Raw genomic sequence first — 16,481 nt, 5'->3', positions numbered from 1 at the left:
CCCAGTGTTCCCGGGGGAAAGGGTCCACGAGGTTCAACCCTTGGGGGCCCCCGTCGTTCAAGTTAACCCTGTGGATCAGGGGGGAGGGGCCGTTGACTCAAACAAGACCACATCGCCAACCTCCATCCTACACTGCCAATCCGTCGGCATAGTTGTTGGCATTCGCTCGCCTCCACGAGCCTGCCCAAGATGTCACAAGTGGCTCCAAAGTACCCCCTCACCCTCTCTCAGCACTATGGGCCATAGAGGACTCACATTTTTGTGTCCACCATGCAATGTAGGCCAGGATTACATTGGATATTTGGCGACTGCATGGAGCCGAGTTAAGTTGCGCCCGCCATGTTCGACGGTCAAGCCACACCCATACTTTTATACTTTTAATGAACTTTTAACGTTGCTCGAAATAATACAGTTTGAGCTGTTGTACACAGTGTTCTCCGACCGAGATAGGTAACATAAAATGGTGATATAATGCCACTGCCACAGCCGTAGTAACTAGAGTAACTAGTGGAGAAGACCTGCCCCCTCCATTTCTTACGTAGTTTCACTGCCTCCTGTTCCACCATGTGGGATTCCTGCAGATAGACTATGTGTGCTTTGCGCCTCAACAGTTTAGTATGAATTCAATAATGCTTCTGTACAGAGCCCAGTCCCCGAACATTCCACGTTATCACCTTGTATGTGTTGGGTAAGTGCATTGCAAAAACATGGCGAGCAGTGTAACAGGCGATAACATACATGTGCTGCTAGACAGCCAACCCAAGATAAACAAATAAATGGGACTGTTTACCCCCCCCCCCCCCCCCCTCCCTCCCAAACCCCAATACTCAGTCCGGTTGAGAAACTGTAACGGTCCAGACACCAAAACATGGTGAGCAGAACTGTGCCCTGAATAAAAACGCCATTCACAAATTGGGGATCAGCGCAACACCGACCATGGGGTACAGAACCGCACTCCAGCATAATATCGAGCTCTATCACTGCGGAAACCAGGGCTAATAAAATACAATTACAGTTACAGACAGCGCCAGTAGCATGGTTCAGCAAAAAGGAGATATTAACACCCATTGTGACAGGTCCATGAGCAGCTACATCCTCTGGGGATCAGCCGAACATGCCATCCGCCGTCTGTGGGGTCACGGTGGGGAAGAGGGCCACACTGCCCTCAGAGTCCGACGTATTCCCTGTTCCGTCTGAGGAGGCGGAGTCTTCCATCAATGCAGACGGTCTGAAGGCAGCGGCCGTAATCGCTTGTTGCTTGCCCTGTTGCATTTGTTGCGGCGTGGGGTTGGTCCGTCGGGAGTACCTGTGTATCCTCCTTCTTCGCCGGGTACTCGACCTATCCAGTCAAGAGGAGCTTTGCTGCATGCTCTGGGAAGCATTGTCCCCATTCCCCACGGGGTCCATCACCTCCAACCATTCCTCAACGTCTCCCAGACTTTCGAAGAATTGTGTTTTCCGGTCATAAATAATTTTCAGATGGGCCGGGAAGAGCAATGTATATTTCCGATTCAGATCCCTTAGTTTCTTTTTAACCCCCGTAAAGGAGGGTCGCTGTATTTGCACTAGCAGTGTATAATCCGGGTAAAGCGATATCATGCTATTCTCAAAATAAATCTGAGTTCGTTCCCTGGCTTTCTGCAAAAGCGTATCCCGGTCTCTGTAGTTCAGTAGCCTAACAATGGGGGGTCGGGGGGGCCCGGTTTCGGCCGGCTAGTGGGTATTCTGTGTGCGCACTCCACACAGTATTGGGTGGAGAGGCCTTCTGTAGCAACATGTTCACGGAACCACTGCTCCATATATCTAGCTGTATCAGCTCCCTCACTTTTTTCCGGCAGCCCAATGACCCGTACATTGTTCCTCCTTGCCCTTCCTTCCGCAAACTCCACCCGGTCCATCAGTGTAGCGACCTGTTGCTGGAGCTGTTGTATGTGGATCGTGTTCTGGGCTTGTTGTGGAGACAGATCTGCCAGCGCCACCGTGTGATCCTTCCCCTTATCCACAAGCTTTGCATGGTCCGCCTTAAATATCATAAATCCGGTCGTAAGGGCGCCGATTTGCTGCTCAATGGCTTTCCATGGGTCTCTAACCTCTTGCAGGATAAGATCCAGTTGATCCATGTTTTCCACCATCTGGGTAGCTGGTATGCAGCTAGGCATTTGCAAGGCCTCGCCAGAGTCGTCCTGTCCAGGAGTGGGGTCCGCACTCGGGCCAGCGTCCTGCTGTTTTCCCCGGTTGCGGCCCATCACAACTTGCCCGAGCCCACCAGGGCAGCAAGCAACCACCCCACCAGGATATGAGGGACACGGCAATGTCAATGCATCGCAGCTTCTGGATGCCAACGGCCAACCAATCAAAAGTTCCCTGCAGAGCTTGTACTCACCTCTACTGCCAAGTATATCGTGCAAGAATATGAGGGTGAGAAGCTCTGTGCCTGTGTTCTCCAGCAACAGCGACACTTGTTGTCCTATGTGCACCGCTGACCAATTGAATGTCCAGGGCTACCTTGTCAGCAACTATGTTGTAGCACCCCAGTCCTGTCAACTTCACTGCGGGTTAGAGGTGTAGCAAGTGTCCCCTCTGGCATAGAAGAGACTCCCATTCCCACTTGTGTTAGCTTCAGTATCACCACAGTCAGAGGCTACAGCAGTATTACAGGCCCCAGCTCGCGATCCTGAAATTACATCGTAGGCCAGCTGGGCGCACGCGTCCACATCCACTCGCAGATGGCTCCCTATTGTGAGACTCCAATCCGCCGTAGTACGTTGGTGCCAGTTGCCCCCAATCAGTTTGCGCCGTCACTCACCGCAGCACCTGAAGGGAGACGCCGTAGCCCCACAGCGACCGCAGCCTCGCATAGCCTCCAGTCCAAAGGCCCGCTGCCGAGGCACAGCTGCACTCACCGCCGGCGTTCAGGTTTTGCAGCCGGAGTTGTTCCGCAAACGAAGCGGCACACTCCTACAGTCGGACCGGCTTCTCCGGTCTCACTCCCCGCTGGGGCCCAGCTTACGCGTGTCCACCAGATGGCTACTCTGTCTCGCGGGCTTAGGGTCTCTGCACCTCTCTCCGCTCTCGTACGGGGCCTAGTCCTCGTGCTCACAGCAGTACCCCAACAGCAGTCCGAGAAGCTGGTCCAGTCGTCCGCTCCGCTTCCCGGCGTCAGGACCTGCGGTTCTGGACCCTTTCATGCTGTGTGCAGCCAGTGAATTCCAGGATCGATGAGCCCGGGTTCGGAGCTCCATTAAGTTGTGGCCGCCATGTTCGGCAGTTGGCCACGCCCCCGGGCAAAATTCTTCCTAACAGTGCATAAAATTTTAAGAGAAAGCCCATCACCTCATCCATCCTAGAGATATGGGATCTCCATGCAGTGGTGATTGCTGCACCACAGTATTTGCTTCCAAAATGAACTCCTACTAATAGTTTAAAACTGCTTTCCTCCTTAACGGCCAGGTCAGGGTTAAACCCGAATGGGTGGAAGATTGCAAACATGCTCTGGAAGGTATAGGCTTCTAAAAACAAACCATAACTAAAAGCACAACATTGAATAATAGAAGAAATAACACCAGTGTTTGAAACAGTGGCCAAGCAAAAGCTCTGAAGCAACCTGGCTGCTCACATTACATTACAAGGGAATCTTGGCTTATTTTTTCAAAACAAATATAGCCTTGTCATATAGAGCAGCATCCATCTAAAGCCATAGTTACCTGCTTTTTTCTTTGGGAAACAAACATAAACTTGTAAGTGAGGGATGGTGATGAGTATACGCTTATCAAAGGGCCTTGTCGCGGCTTGACTCCTTTTTGAGCGATAGATCTTTCCAGGTGGCAGACGGGGACCTGCTTTCGAACAGCATACCAATTCACTGTGGGGTCCCGCCAGGCCTTTTTAATGTTTATATGTCCCCCCTGGAGGAGATTGTCGCTCCATTTGGGATCAAGCTGCTCACCTACGCTGATGACACCCAGATGGTAGTATCCCTTAACCAGCCCAACCACTCCTCTCCTGATCTCTACACATGTCTCGGAGAAATCACCAAGTGGATGGATAGATCCCACTTGAAGTTGAACAGTGGAAAAACCGAGGTTATGGTTTTGGGCAATAAACTTCACTTTCGCCTAGAGTCTCTCTGGCCCCCATGTATGGGTCCCCCCCAATTCCCAAATGTGCCATCAAAAACATGGGGATCTGGCTAGATGAAGAACTCACCTTCTCCACCCAATCACGGAAAACCGCGGGTATCTGCTATGGCCTCTTACGGACCTCCAGGAAAATTCTTCCGCTGCTCCCCCCTCAGTCCCAAAAACTCGTGATACAGGGATTAATATTGTCCCACCTGGACTATGGCAACGCCCTGTACCTTGGAGCCCCTGAAAAGGTGATTTCACAACTCCAAGTAGTACAAAATACGGCTGCACGCCTTCTTACGGGAACAAGCAATTATTGCTCGGCCAAATCCTCCCTCAGGTCCCTTCACTGGCTACCGATTCAAGATAGAGAACACTTCAAGGCTCTTTGCACCACCCACAAAATCTTGCACAATAAGGCCCCTCCAATATTGAAGGATCTCATCACTCCCCACACAACCAATAGAGCACTCCGTTCATCCCACCTTCACCTCACTTCCATACCCAGGATCAAGAAAGCTCGCTCAGGGGGCCGTCGTTTTGCCTACAACGCTTCCAAACTGTGGAATTCCCTCCCACTGAACATTCGAGCCCAACCTGACATTCTTCCCTTTCGAAAACTCCTCAAGACATGGCTGTTTCCTTAAGTCCCCCCTTCCCCCTTTTCTTCTTCTGCACTAGCGCTGGGACGCTCACGGGCAGCCATGCGCTCTACAAATCTGAAAACATAAACATAAACATAAAGGAAAGAGTTAAAAATATATATTCCCATGGGGACTTGGTGATCCCTTTACAGGAAATAATGACACCTTCATATTGTAAGGAACAGAGCAAGGAAGTGGGGTGAAGTCTTAATGGGACTGTTGAGAAATGTAGTGTTATAAATGCATTTACATCCCTACATCGCCTAAAATAAAGTTCAGAAATTGCCCTCTCGTAATTACTAATGAGTGTTTCGGTGGATGAAGAAAAAGGAGTCTCTCCTGTGGTTTTATTGAGCCTCTTCTCAACTTTGGAACTATTGATCCTTGTGACTAGTCTGGGAAGTGCAGGAGCAAACCAGGCCGTTGCAGGCAGAAAAATAGTCAGTCTCTGCTGACATCCACACCTCAAGGAAGGGGCACCCGACAGGGCGAGAGGACCGGCAGTGTCGGGGGGCATGCTAATCCACCCCACAGGTGTGTCCAATTAGACCCTAGGACCCACCAGCGATGGGGCCCCCAAAAGCTAAGTGGGGAGGCAGTCAACAGGCCTCACTAAGGCTGTCACCATGGCTGCAGGAAGCAGGTCCCAGTCCGAGAGAAACAGTGCAGCAGAGAACTAGCCGCGGAGGCGGCTCTTCACCCCCTCCAAAGCAGCAGCAGCCCCCGCAGGGGTGCATTCAACAGGCTGTGGAAGGAAGAAGGGGTTCCGCGCTGATGCTGGCCCCGTATACTCCTAGCTCTGTCCCCTCAGGATCAGGACTGAACAGATCAGGTCTGGGCATTGATAACACTCTCTTCAGCGGTGTGGGCAATTGCCACCAGGCCAGTCACTCGCAGCAAGGGAAACCGGGTGCCCTACAGTGACAATATGTAAGGGTTGCCCTGCCAAGGGGCCTACTGGGGCCGATAGCCTCTCTGGAAGAGCAGCTGCATGGAGCTGCCCAGGGCAAAATGGCACCAAGGGTCCATGTGGCCACTGGGTCAGCAGCTACTGCAGCGCCCTGCAGGTTCAGAGGACCCAAGCACATCCCAACAGCAACCAATGTGGTCTGTAATGACTCTGGCACCTCTGATAGTAAAATTAGGATGTGAAAGACGCTTTATAAGGCTTTAGGGCCCGAGGACTATGGGAGCTCTGAGCTTCCACGTCTGAGGCCATTCCTGACTAGGCCAAGCCCCACTTATTTACAGATTCTAAATAATATATTTGTCGAAATCCATTGGTTTTGTGTTGAACCATTCTGCACGTATAATGCCCCCCAAAAAAGTTTCTCCCTAAGCTTGATCTTGGAAAGTTACGTGCAGATTGGTCTAGGGAGGAGAAAGTCTCAAGGTGTTACTAGGAGAGGCATTTATTATTGATATTTCCATATTGAATTATTGATAAACTGAGCATGCCAAACCATTACCCAAAGACTATGCATGCCCAGTATGAACTGGGGAGCGAAAATGGACTACACTTTTTGGTGCATGCTTGCTGGGCTGGGACATATGCGTATTTCAAGTGTTTTTTTTAAATGGTCAATATAAAATCCGTCCATCTGATAGTTTGCACTGGAATTTCTTTGTTTTGCTTAACACATGAAATTTCGTAATGTGAGAAAAAGGTCTACAACCAAGTGAGATTATGGTTCAGAAAAAAAAAACACCCAAGAAATTCACTTTTTCTGGTTCAGTGTACAAACAACATCCTGTACTCTCGACGTGCAAAACATTAGCCTCTACCCAATGGACTGCTCACGCATGATTTGATAGCTGACCTCACACATGACAACAATGTCGTCTCATGTGAGATCACATATGTGCAGAAGTAAACCTGTTTTCACCAAACCTGTGCTTGTAATTAATTGTCCGCAGTCAGACGAGATAACGTTTTATAGTTAGGGGAAATGTGTATTTGCACATTGTTTACTTGGCTTTCAGCGCTAATGAAACATTGGAGCTAATTAACAAAAGCATTTATGAGCGCAGGAAGTAGTACCACGGCAGTACTCTTTGACATACTCTTACATGGCTTTATGGATAGACCAGAAACCTTTAACTCCATCTAAATAAAAGTGCAAAGTGGTCACTGTCCCATCTGTTTTTACATTTGTTTATGACTGGTACTATTATTTTCCCATACTATTCTCTTTTTTAGATGTTTTGGGCCAATTCACAAAGGCCTGTAAGAGTATATAAAAGAGTAGTACAGGAGTACTACTTTACCTGCTCCAGGAATGTCTTTGTGAAAAACCCCCTCTGTTCCCTTCTCCTAAAGCCCAAACAAAAATAATGATGTGTGTCCGCTTTTTTGTTTTCTAAATTTACACTTAGCACTAATACTCACATTAGGTTGGCAATTAGGGTAGGGAAAACATTGGGAATGGCTTTGTGGGACGTTGTGTGTTTTGCCATCCATATTAAGCTCACCCCCTGGTACTACTCTGTTAGTACCATGGAAAATCCAAATTTTCATCACAATCCTATATTATGACATCAGAAACTATAAATATTCTTAAACCTTTGTTTTTTTCATTGAATTTGTGTGTATTTATTACAGATTTGTTTATCATCATATAATGTTGTTTACTATGGTATTCATTTTTAAAAAACGGTTTGGTACTGTCATACGTTCGAGAAAGATCACAGTTCATTATGATTGCCAGCATCATCTTCATGACCGTGTTGCTTTTATTTGTGCTGCTTCTAGAGTACTGCGCTCCTCCATAAATGTATTAATTGATATTTACACCAAAGAAATATTATTTATTTAGAATATGGAATCAGGTTTTCATGGCTAGTTATGTTTTTTAATGATATATGTGAAAAAAGGTTCAATAATACATTATATATAAACAAGAACACAGAAAAAGTTGATTAAAAGAAAAAATAGAACAAGTAAGTCGTCCATTAGTATAAGTAAAAAATCAAATAGCTTCATGAAACTGGGTAATGAGAAGTAGTGACCTTGAAAATTGGCTCTTGGGCAAAATATAAATATGTGCAGGCCATTCAATAGGAGTTTCCTGTTCTAGAAAGTAGAAAAAAAAACAGGTGACTAAATGGGACCTTCTTCCTTTGCGGCCAAAGGTTTAGTGACAACATTCATAAAGGTAACCAAACCATATGACATTTGTCCCTTAAAGTATACTCTAGGGTTACATTCACATTTCGACATCCACCTTTCAAAAAGGTGGATCTTAGACATTTAACTATTTCCTTTAATAGATGGAGGCCTCGCAAATTTGCGACCGAATTGGGAATCGCAATACAGTGTAAACACACTGTCGAACATTTCATTTAGCGCCTCGCAATTTGCAACTCGTAATGTGTCGCACATTGCGAGGCGCTAAATGAAAGGGTCATCAGGAGGAGGAAGGTGCACCAGAACAAAGTCAAGGAGCTCCAAATGTATCCAAAATTGTCCTTTATTGTAGTAGTAGTTAAAAATTGGATATCAGCCTAATGAAGGAGTCGTACATCTGGCCCTCTGTGTTTTAAATGCATATAAGGCTGGATTTGCTAGAAATGGCAGCCATAAGTCCATTGTGGATTTAAATAAGTTGTTGGGGGGCCCGTTGGGGCCTGGGGTACCGTCTGATTGAGACCAGTTGATAGTAGACCTCAGGGCATTGGTCCATCACAACAGAGGGTACATAAACAGATGTGAATGGAGAAACCCACCCCTTGGACCGATCAACACATAGTGCCTCGATATGGGAGACACAAGCAGTCTCAGCAGTGATGTTGCCCTATTAGCAAGTTGCTATGTGTCAAGCGTGTTCATGAATTGCCAGAATATATTTACAGAGCCTGGCTTGCTAATTTCCACTATTTTTAGCGACTGATTGTCTGTGTGTGTCTTCTCTGCCCCCCATATTTTCTGCTTATAATATTTGTGTAGGCTTTGCACATACCTTATGTTTGTTGTGTTAAATGGCAGAGCTCTGGTCTTTGTGACAACTGGAGGGGCTCGTGCAGGTAAGAGCGGTGAGGCGGGGTGGAGGGGGGCCTCGACAGATGACGACGAGGGTAAATTAAATAAATAATTAATTTCCCCTCGTCGTCGTCTGTTGAGTCCCCCCAACCTTCCCCCACCTCTATTACATGTACGAGCCACTCTTATGTAACAACCCTATTTAAGATCTTCTTTAGAGATCTAATCTCACAAGTAAACCAGGAATTCTGGGATTTAGCTCCTCGCGTGTAATGAGGCCTGCAAGTTACTTTCTGTGGTTGACAAAGTATTATAGTGTTTACCAAATGAGGCCATGTTTCAAACAGGTTCCTTTTTTTTGAGGAGCCAGATTCACATAGTGCCTGTATAATGCTCCGTGTGACCTAATTCTTAAAACGGATATCAATTTGTGTACTTATATAAGGAGACAAGGTAAGTCACCTTAAAAGCAATGTGCCTATTAGGGCTTCACTTGTTGATAGGTAAAGTTTCTGATGGGGGAATAAAAAATACAAGCCTGTTGAGAAGCATGATCATTTTCAAATTGAGTGATAATGTTAAAGGAGGAAAACCAGTGAAAGTATTCTGCGGAGACATAGGTGTAGTCTAAACGGCATTTTATTGCCCAGAGTAGTGAGTGTATTTCAATGGGATATCACCCAAGAACCTACAATTTAAGGAACTGATATTAAAGGCATGTGGCATCCCGCTCTTCTGTTGAGTCAAAGGCAAGGTTTAGATTAAATTCTCCTGTAGTGCATTACAGACGTTTAAATGCCCACAAACTGAGGTACTAGGAGTTTTAAGCAAATGATTAATAGCCACGGTTTCATGCTTGGAATTGGAGTGCAGGTATAGGTGTATTAGCAGTAGAGTGAGACTGTTCCTCCCACCCTCCATTAACTTAACAAGTGTTGCCTGAAAATGATTTTTGCCGGTGTCTATATTAAAGGATTTACATACCAATGTATTCAAAATGGAGATACAAATACCCCCTTCTACCCTGCCATGCCATGCCTTTCCCTTTGAAAGGTATATGTGTTAGCATTGCTACTGTAGGTTGTGAACTATACAGGTACCACAATAATATTGAGATAGTAAGGCGCAACATTCACTTTTGTAAAAAAAACATTTCATTAGCTCAGAACACTGTCAATTGTAGGAAACAGGACATGCATAACTCCTAGCCCCACTCAATTTGATATCTTCAGAGGAGAAGGCTATGCTCTTTGGATGAGGAAATATCTTTTGTTCATAAGTCACTTTGGATCCTTTATAACTGCCATAGCTGAAGAAGATGATACTGTGCTGTTGCAAGAAGAGAAAGAAGAGGTGGCATGGTGGAAGAAATTAAAGAAATCCATTGTATGAGATTTTTTCATTGTCACCTGGAGGGAAAAAGGGATAAAGTTATTTCCTATGTGAACATTAAACAATACATATTTGGTACCACAAGAATAAGAAAACACCTGCAGGCAATTCATTCAACCAGGTTAGCACTTGCACAAAGAAGGTTTCAAAAGGAGAAAGAAGAGGCTGAAGCAGGAACATCAACAGTGGCACCTCTAAGGTTACTGCAACTTCAATGTCTTCTGCTTCATTAGCACCTCTACCAACACCTGCTGCATCTGTCGCTCCAGTAGTACCTCCTAATTCTTGTGCTCCATCAGAGCCTCAACAAACACCCGGTGCCTCAGTCCCTCCACGAGTACCTGTTCTTGGTACTGTGGTGGCAATACATCTTTTGAGGCAGAATCTGGAAATTATAGAGAAACTACCATTTCTGTTACACTAGTATGTCATCATTAAGAACATTTGAAGTTCAATGTAATCATATGGTAGTAGTCATCATGAACTTTTCATTTAGTAAGGACACTACCAAGTTCTTGGCATGTATCAGTATTTAATTACTAACCACACAATAATAACTATAACTCGCCACTCTACCATGCACTCTGTTCTCAGAAATTATGGGATTTGAGATGTCATAAGTGTTGTTATAAATGTTATGATATCAGATGCATAAGTAATGTAATGTGAAAGGGTATAAGCAGTGTATGTTAGAGTGGCGAGTTAAAGTTATTGTTGTGTGGGTAGCGAGCTGAAAACAGTGTATGTGAAGGAGTGCTAGTTATCCATACTAATATAATACAGAGAGAGCCCAAACCTTTGAGGCGGGTAATCTCAGGAACCACAGCACCAATCACAACACCCAATACAGCGTTGGAAAGGGCAGTTGCAGCAGAAGGACATGGGCTATGCAGACGCCCACCATATACATTTAAAAGGTAAAAGAACCGTGCCAGCAAAGTAGTCCCTTGTGGGCGTGTCTGCGTTGTGCTGTGGGCGTGTGCTGGGGGCGTGGCAAACACTGGGGGCGTGTGGTACGTTCCGCCCTTCATGCCATGTCTCATATCATGTGCTATTCCCACCCTGCTCCCTTTAAATACCTCTGCACCCCATAATCATAACCCACCCTTACTCCTTAAAATACCCCAACACCCTTAAACACTAACCCATCTTAACCCTAGACATATACCCTGTACCCCAAAACCCAAACCCTAAAACTACACCTGTACCCCAAAACCCAAACCTAGCCCTGAACCCTATAAATACCCCTGTACCTCAAAACCCAAACCTACCCCTTAACCCTAACAATACCCCTTTACCCCAAAACCCAAACCTAGCCCTGAAACCTCAAAATACCACTGTACCCCACAACCCAAACCTACCCCTGAACTCTAAAATACCCTTGTACCCCAAAACCTAAACCTAGCCCTGAACCCTAAAAATAACCCTGTACCCCAAAACCCAAAGCTACACCTGAACCCTAAAATACCCCTGTACCCCAAAACCCAAACCTAGCCCTTAACACTAAAAATACCCCTGTACCCCAAAACCCAAACCTAGCCCTGAACCCTTAAAATACCCCTGTACCCCAAAACCCAAACCTACCCCTGAACACTAAAAATACCCCTATACCCCAAAACCCAAACCTAGCCCTGAACCCTAAAAATACCCCTGTACCCCATAACCAAAAACTGTATCTGAACCCTTAAAATACCCAAACACCCCACAACATACACCTCAGTACCCCAAAACATTTACCCCTATACCCATACTTACCTCATCCAAACATTAAAAAAACCTGCTTTTACCATTCATGCATTTATAACGAATTTAGTTGTAAATGTATGCATGGTAAAAGCATATAAAATGTAATGCCAAATGTTATATTGGCATTGAGGAGCCATGGTACTTTCGTAATGAAAGTATGCGGAGTGATGGTATGCGGAAAGAAAGTTGCAGAATAATGGGTGTTTACCCTCCCCCGGTAAGTACATTGGTGGCACAGCGGCCCACATCTCCAGCAACATACTCATATTTTTTCACCACCCATTTGAAAAAGGCACAGGTCTCTCTCATTGATGGCCAGCACCGACATACACTTTTTGACACACCTCCCGCCACAAGTTCTAGAATTGCGAACTTTAGAGCTGGGGAGCTACGTTTGAATCTGGGCATCAGCTCAACATCCTGTGATTCCAGGCAAATCGCTTTGTCTCCCTGTGCCTACCACAAATGAATGTGTTCTTCTGTAATGTAAATTGTGCTTATGCCATGTTGTCAGGTTCTCGCTACATAATATTGCAAGGAAAAATAAAGTAGGGAAACTCGAGTTCACACACTGCTGAACGCGCACTCTTAAGGGCATCAGCAGTGCACTGTGAATCGGAGCGTTTCACAGGCCTGTCACACATAAGAAATGCTATCAAAACGAAACCCTACAAAACAATACACTACTGGCCGGCAGCAATTCATACCCGGACAACGTCGGGACGGGCTGCTAGTGATAATATAAAGGTGCAGAAATTATACATGTAAGATATAACTATAACTTTTACATTTGTAATGTTTGTGTACTTTGAGTTTCGTTTGTATATAAAGAAGAAATAAAGTTATAGTAATATAATTGGGGTGTATACATTAGAATTTTAGGTATAACAATAATGGTTTGATTTCTAATGTTCGTATCGTTAACATTTTGGTTTTTATAGAAAAAAAAAAGTTTTTCTAACTAGGTGACCTTTATTTGTTTCCTTAAATTTCAAGTTTTTTTAATAAAAATGTGTTTCAAATTGTAGAGTCCAGTGTCGTCGAGTGGAGTGCTGATATATATGTAGTATTCTACTGCACATCGAAGGACAGTGTCAAACAGTAGTGAAGAGTGGGTTAAAGTATTGTATAGTGGAGTATAATGAAGTGGAGTCACGTAGGATAGAGTGGAGTTAATTGTCATAGAGTGGAGTGTTATCTTGTAGAGTAGAGTGGCATGGAGTGGCGTAGAGGGGCCTGGCTTAGCATACAGTGGAGTAAAGTGTCATAGGGCGGAGTGGTTAGCCGTATAGTGGAGTGGTCTTGTGTGATGTACAGTCTTGGAAAGTGCTGTAGAGTGGAATACAGTGGAGTGCCACAGAGTGATTTGCAGTGTTATAGAACGGAGTATCTTGAAGAAGAGCACAGGGCGGTACAGTGTGGTAGAGTGGATTGGAATGGAGTGGAGGAGAGTTAAGTAGCATATCGTAGCATAGAGTGGAGTAGTGTAGTACAGTAGAGGGAGTTGCGTAGAGTGTCGCACAGTAGAGTAGAGTGTCGCATAGTGCATGCACTAAACTAGAGTGCTGTTGAGTGGTATTGACCATGGTACATTGTTGTACAGTGGAGTGCTATAAAGTGGAGTATAGTGTGGTAGAGTGGAGTGGTGTAGACTGTTGTTCAGTGGAGTACAATGTTGTTGAGCGGAGTACAGTGGAATTGTGTGCAGTGGAGTTGGGTAGAGTGGTGTGGCCTACACTGTAATAGAATAGAGTGGAGTGAGTGGCGTAGAGTGTTTTGGCATGGAGTGGTGTAGAGAATAGTTTCGTAGAGTGGAGTGGCGTAGCGTGGAGTGGAATGAAGTGGAGTAACATACAGTGGAATAGAGTACACTGGGGTGGTGTACAGTGGAGTGGTGTACAGTGGAGCTGCATAGATGTCCATTTTACTACTTATGGACACCATATCTTCCGGTCAAACCTGAAATATTGGCTTATCCAACATATCTAAGTTTATTTTCTTTTTAAAAAAACACACGCTCCTGTAAGAGCCACCCTATATTATGGATAATATAATTTAATACTGTGAGATAATTTGTTTCCAATTTTGCTAGTATTGCAGTACTTCCTAGAAACGATTGTGGTAGTCCGTATGTTTTAAAAAAAATATACACATATTAAATCGCATATCCTACAACAACTAACTCATGTGGCCTTTCTGAAGCCTAACTATGTTGCATTTATAACCACTTCCTCTGTATTTTTGATAATAATATACAGCACACAGCCAAATCTCTCTTGCTAATCTATCATGGCTGCCTTTCCACTGTGGACTATCGGCCAGTAGCCAATCATATATTGTGATGTAATCGCTATATACCACGGTACTACAGCTACAACAGATATTACTAAGTTGTTTTGCCTTATAACTTAACAGCCACTAAACCAATTTAGTTGCAATGTGAAAAAGGATCATCTACATAGCATACTGTACATTCCTGTGAAATTTCATTCAAATCCGTACACTGCTACGTCCAATACAAAAAGGCTTTGAAAAAATTAATTGGTGTCCAAATTTGTTTTGGGACCTTCCTTTTTTTCATTGCACCACCTTGACCATATGCCACAAAACTTTCCCTCATCTGCCAATGTACAACGAGGAATAGTTCTGAAAAGTTTTGGGAAAATTTGTTAAATGGGTGGAAAGTTATTATGGGGAAAAATTCAGGAATTCCTATCTCCAGCAACTGTTACTTTAACTACCGAGTGGCTACCGCCACTCTGTAATTGATAAATGTATATTTATTTAGGGATGTCCCTTATTAGAGGTTCCTGATTCCTTGTGTCAGAAATAAATCTATTATGGACAATCCCTTGCTTAGTGTTGACGTTTTAACTCACACATTGATTCCCATGGGTCTCCTCAGGACAGCAAATGTGTCTACCACAACATCTCTGTTCCTTGATAATCCTACACTGTGTTGAGGTAATCAGGTAATACCGCTACATTAATGGCTCATTATCGTGGATGTGCAGTCTACAGCAAGCTATAAAATATGCTGCATGAGTCCCTGATACATAAAGTGGTCTCTATTCAGCACCAGATTACTCTTGCTGCACTACTTTGTGTTGTCCCTCATTTACATTACAGTTGGTTTCTTTGGACATATTGTTCTTTTGGCATTTGGGTGCATATAGACATAGCCACTATGTGGTTTTAAAAATAACATCTTTTTTGACCTAAAGTGCAAAATTAACAGTTTATTTATTTTGCAGTGGAGTACATACAGTGCGATTTGGCATCCATGAAGTCCATCCGTCTGTGTGTGAAGAGCTTCAAAGCTAAGAACTTGCCTCTCCATGTGTTAATCAACAATGGTAAGTCTACGCTTTTAATGTAACAGTTTTCTCATCATGGTTTTCAGTTTGTATTTGCGAGTTGTCTGTAAATTTTATTTCATTATCACAATACATTGAATGATCAGTTCGCTTTGTATATTCTTTTCAGTTTGTAAGTATTTTTACTTTCTGTAAGTATTTTTTCTTTTTGGTGTCATTTGTTTTATAAAATGACTTTGATTTTTACGAACACTCACCAATTGGAAAGAAACTAAAAGGAATACATACACATTCAGTCAGAATACACATGCCTTTACCCAATATGATTGTACAGGTCAGTAGTTTGCTGTCAGTATACTGATGTAGGCTTAAATATAGCACGGTTTGCCAGGTCCTTATCTTTTTTTCCTGATTACAAAATCGGTCCCTTCTCAATATTGTTTGTTATTGGAAATCCTGAAGAAGTCTCTTGTTTTGAAGTGTGAAAGAAAGAAAATCTGTACTCTGATTTTTCACCTTCCAAGAGACAGGTTGATCTTGAACCCAAAAGTTCTAATCTGACAAAAACCGGAACTGGAGAAAAAAACACAACAATCTTTCATAAAATAGGTGAAACTAGTGATTAGTCTCTGAGCTCTGTGAAGAATCCCATATCATTTGTTAATGCCATGCATGTTTGCTTCTTTCTTTTTAAATAAGTGATAAGCCAATAATTTACCTTTTTTTTCTTCTCCTTCCCCAATTCCTACTCCAATGTAAATGGAACAAACTCTGTACTTTTTATACATCTATTCAGCTTGTATTTTATTGTTACTATTAAGTAAAAAGAGATGTTGTGCTAATTCTTCACCTAATTCAGTAAAGAATTCTCCAACTCAATATGCTCTGTCCCTTTAGTTTTCGTTTTGTAAGATATGATGCGACCCCTAATTCAGCCTTTATACCGTCATCGCGGTGTCGCTCCAGTGACTCAACTGGAGAATCGAACCACACACTGTTTGCATGAAGGTTGTTCACACGGACACGCCTCACTATTTATTGAAGTTGGGATAGACCCAAGTGTCACGTGGGGTTAATTAATAAAAGTGGGGACTGCTAGGCACGGGTAGGGAGTCCAGAGGAGCTGCCAGCTGGAGCATGTCACACTGTGAACCAGCACATCAGTCTCAGTGTCGTTATTGAAAGGCCTCAGTCCATAAGGCCCCTCGTATGGTCTGAGGGCCTCCTGTCATCATAGGCCGTGACACAACAACCATGTCTATGTCCCCCACTGTAGCCA

At 44.1% G+C, this 16,481-nt stretch overlaps 1 protein-coding gene across 2 annotated transcripts in view; it reads left to right on the top strand.

Annotated features, from left to right (window-relative positions):
* Positions 1-16,481, top strand: part of ZBED1 (zinc finger BED-type containing 1) — a 1,151,072-nt gene that overhangs the window by 593,088 nt on the left and 541,503 nt on the right. For both annotated transcript variants that reach the window (XM_086934385.1, XM_086934384.1), the window contains one exon: positions 15,140-15,241. In XM_086934385.1, coding sequence (XP_086790511.1) covers positions 15,140-15,241 — 102 coding nt within the window. The remainder of the gene's footprint in view (positions 1-15,139; positions 15,242-16,481) is intronic.

This window comes from Lissotriton vulgaris, chromosome 8 (genome assembly GCF_964263255.1).
Source record: "Lissotriton vulgaris chromosome 8, aLisVul1.2, whole genome shotgun sequence".
NCBI classification, from domain to species: Eukaryota; Metazoa; Chordata; class Amphibia; order Caudata; family Salamandridae; genus Lissotriton; species Lissotriton vulgaris.
This window is presented reverse-complemented; position numbering and strand designations above follow the sequence as displayed.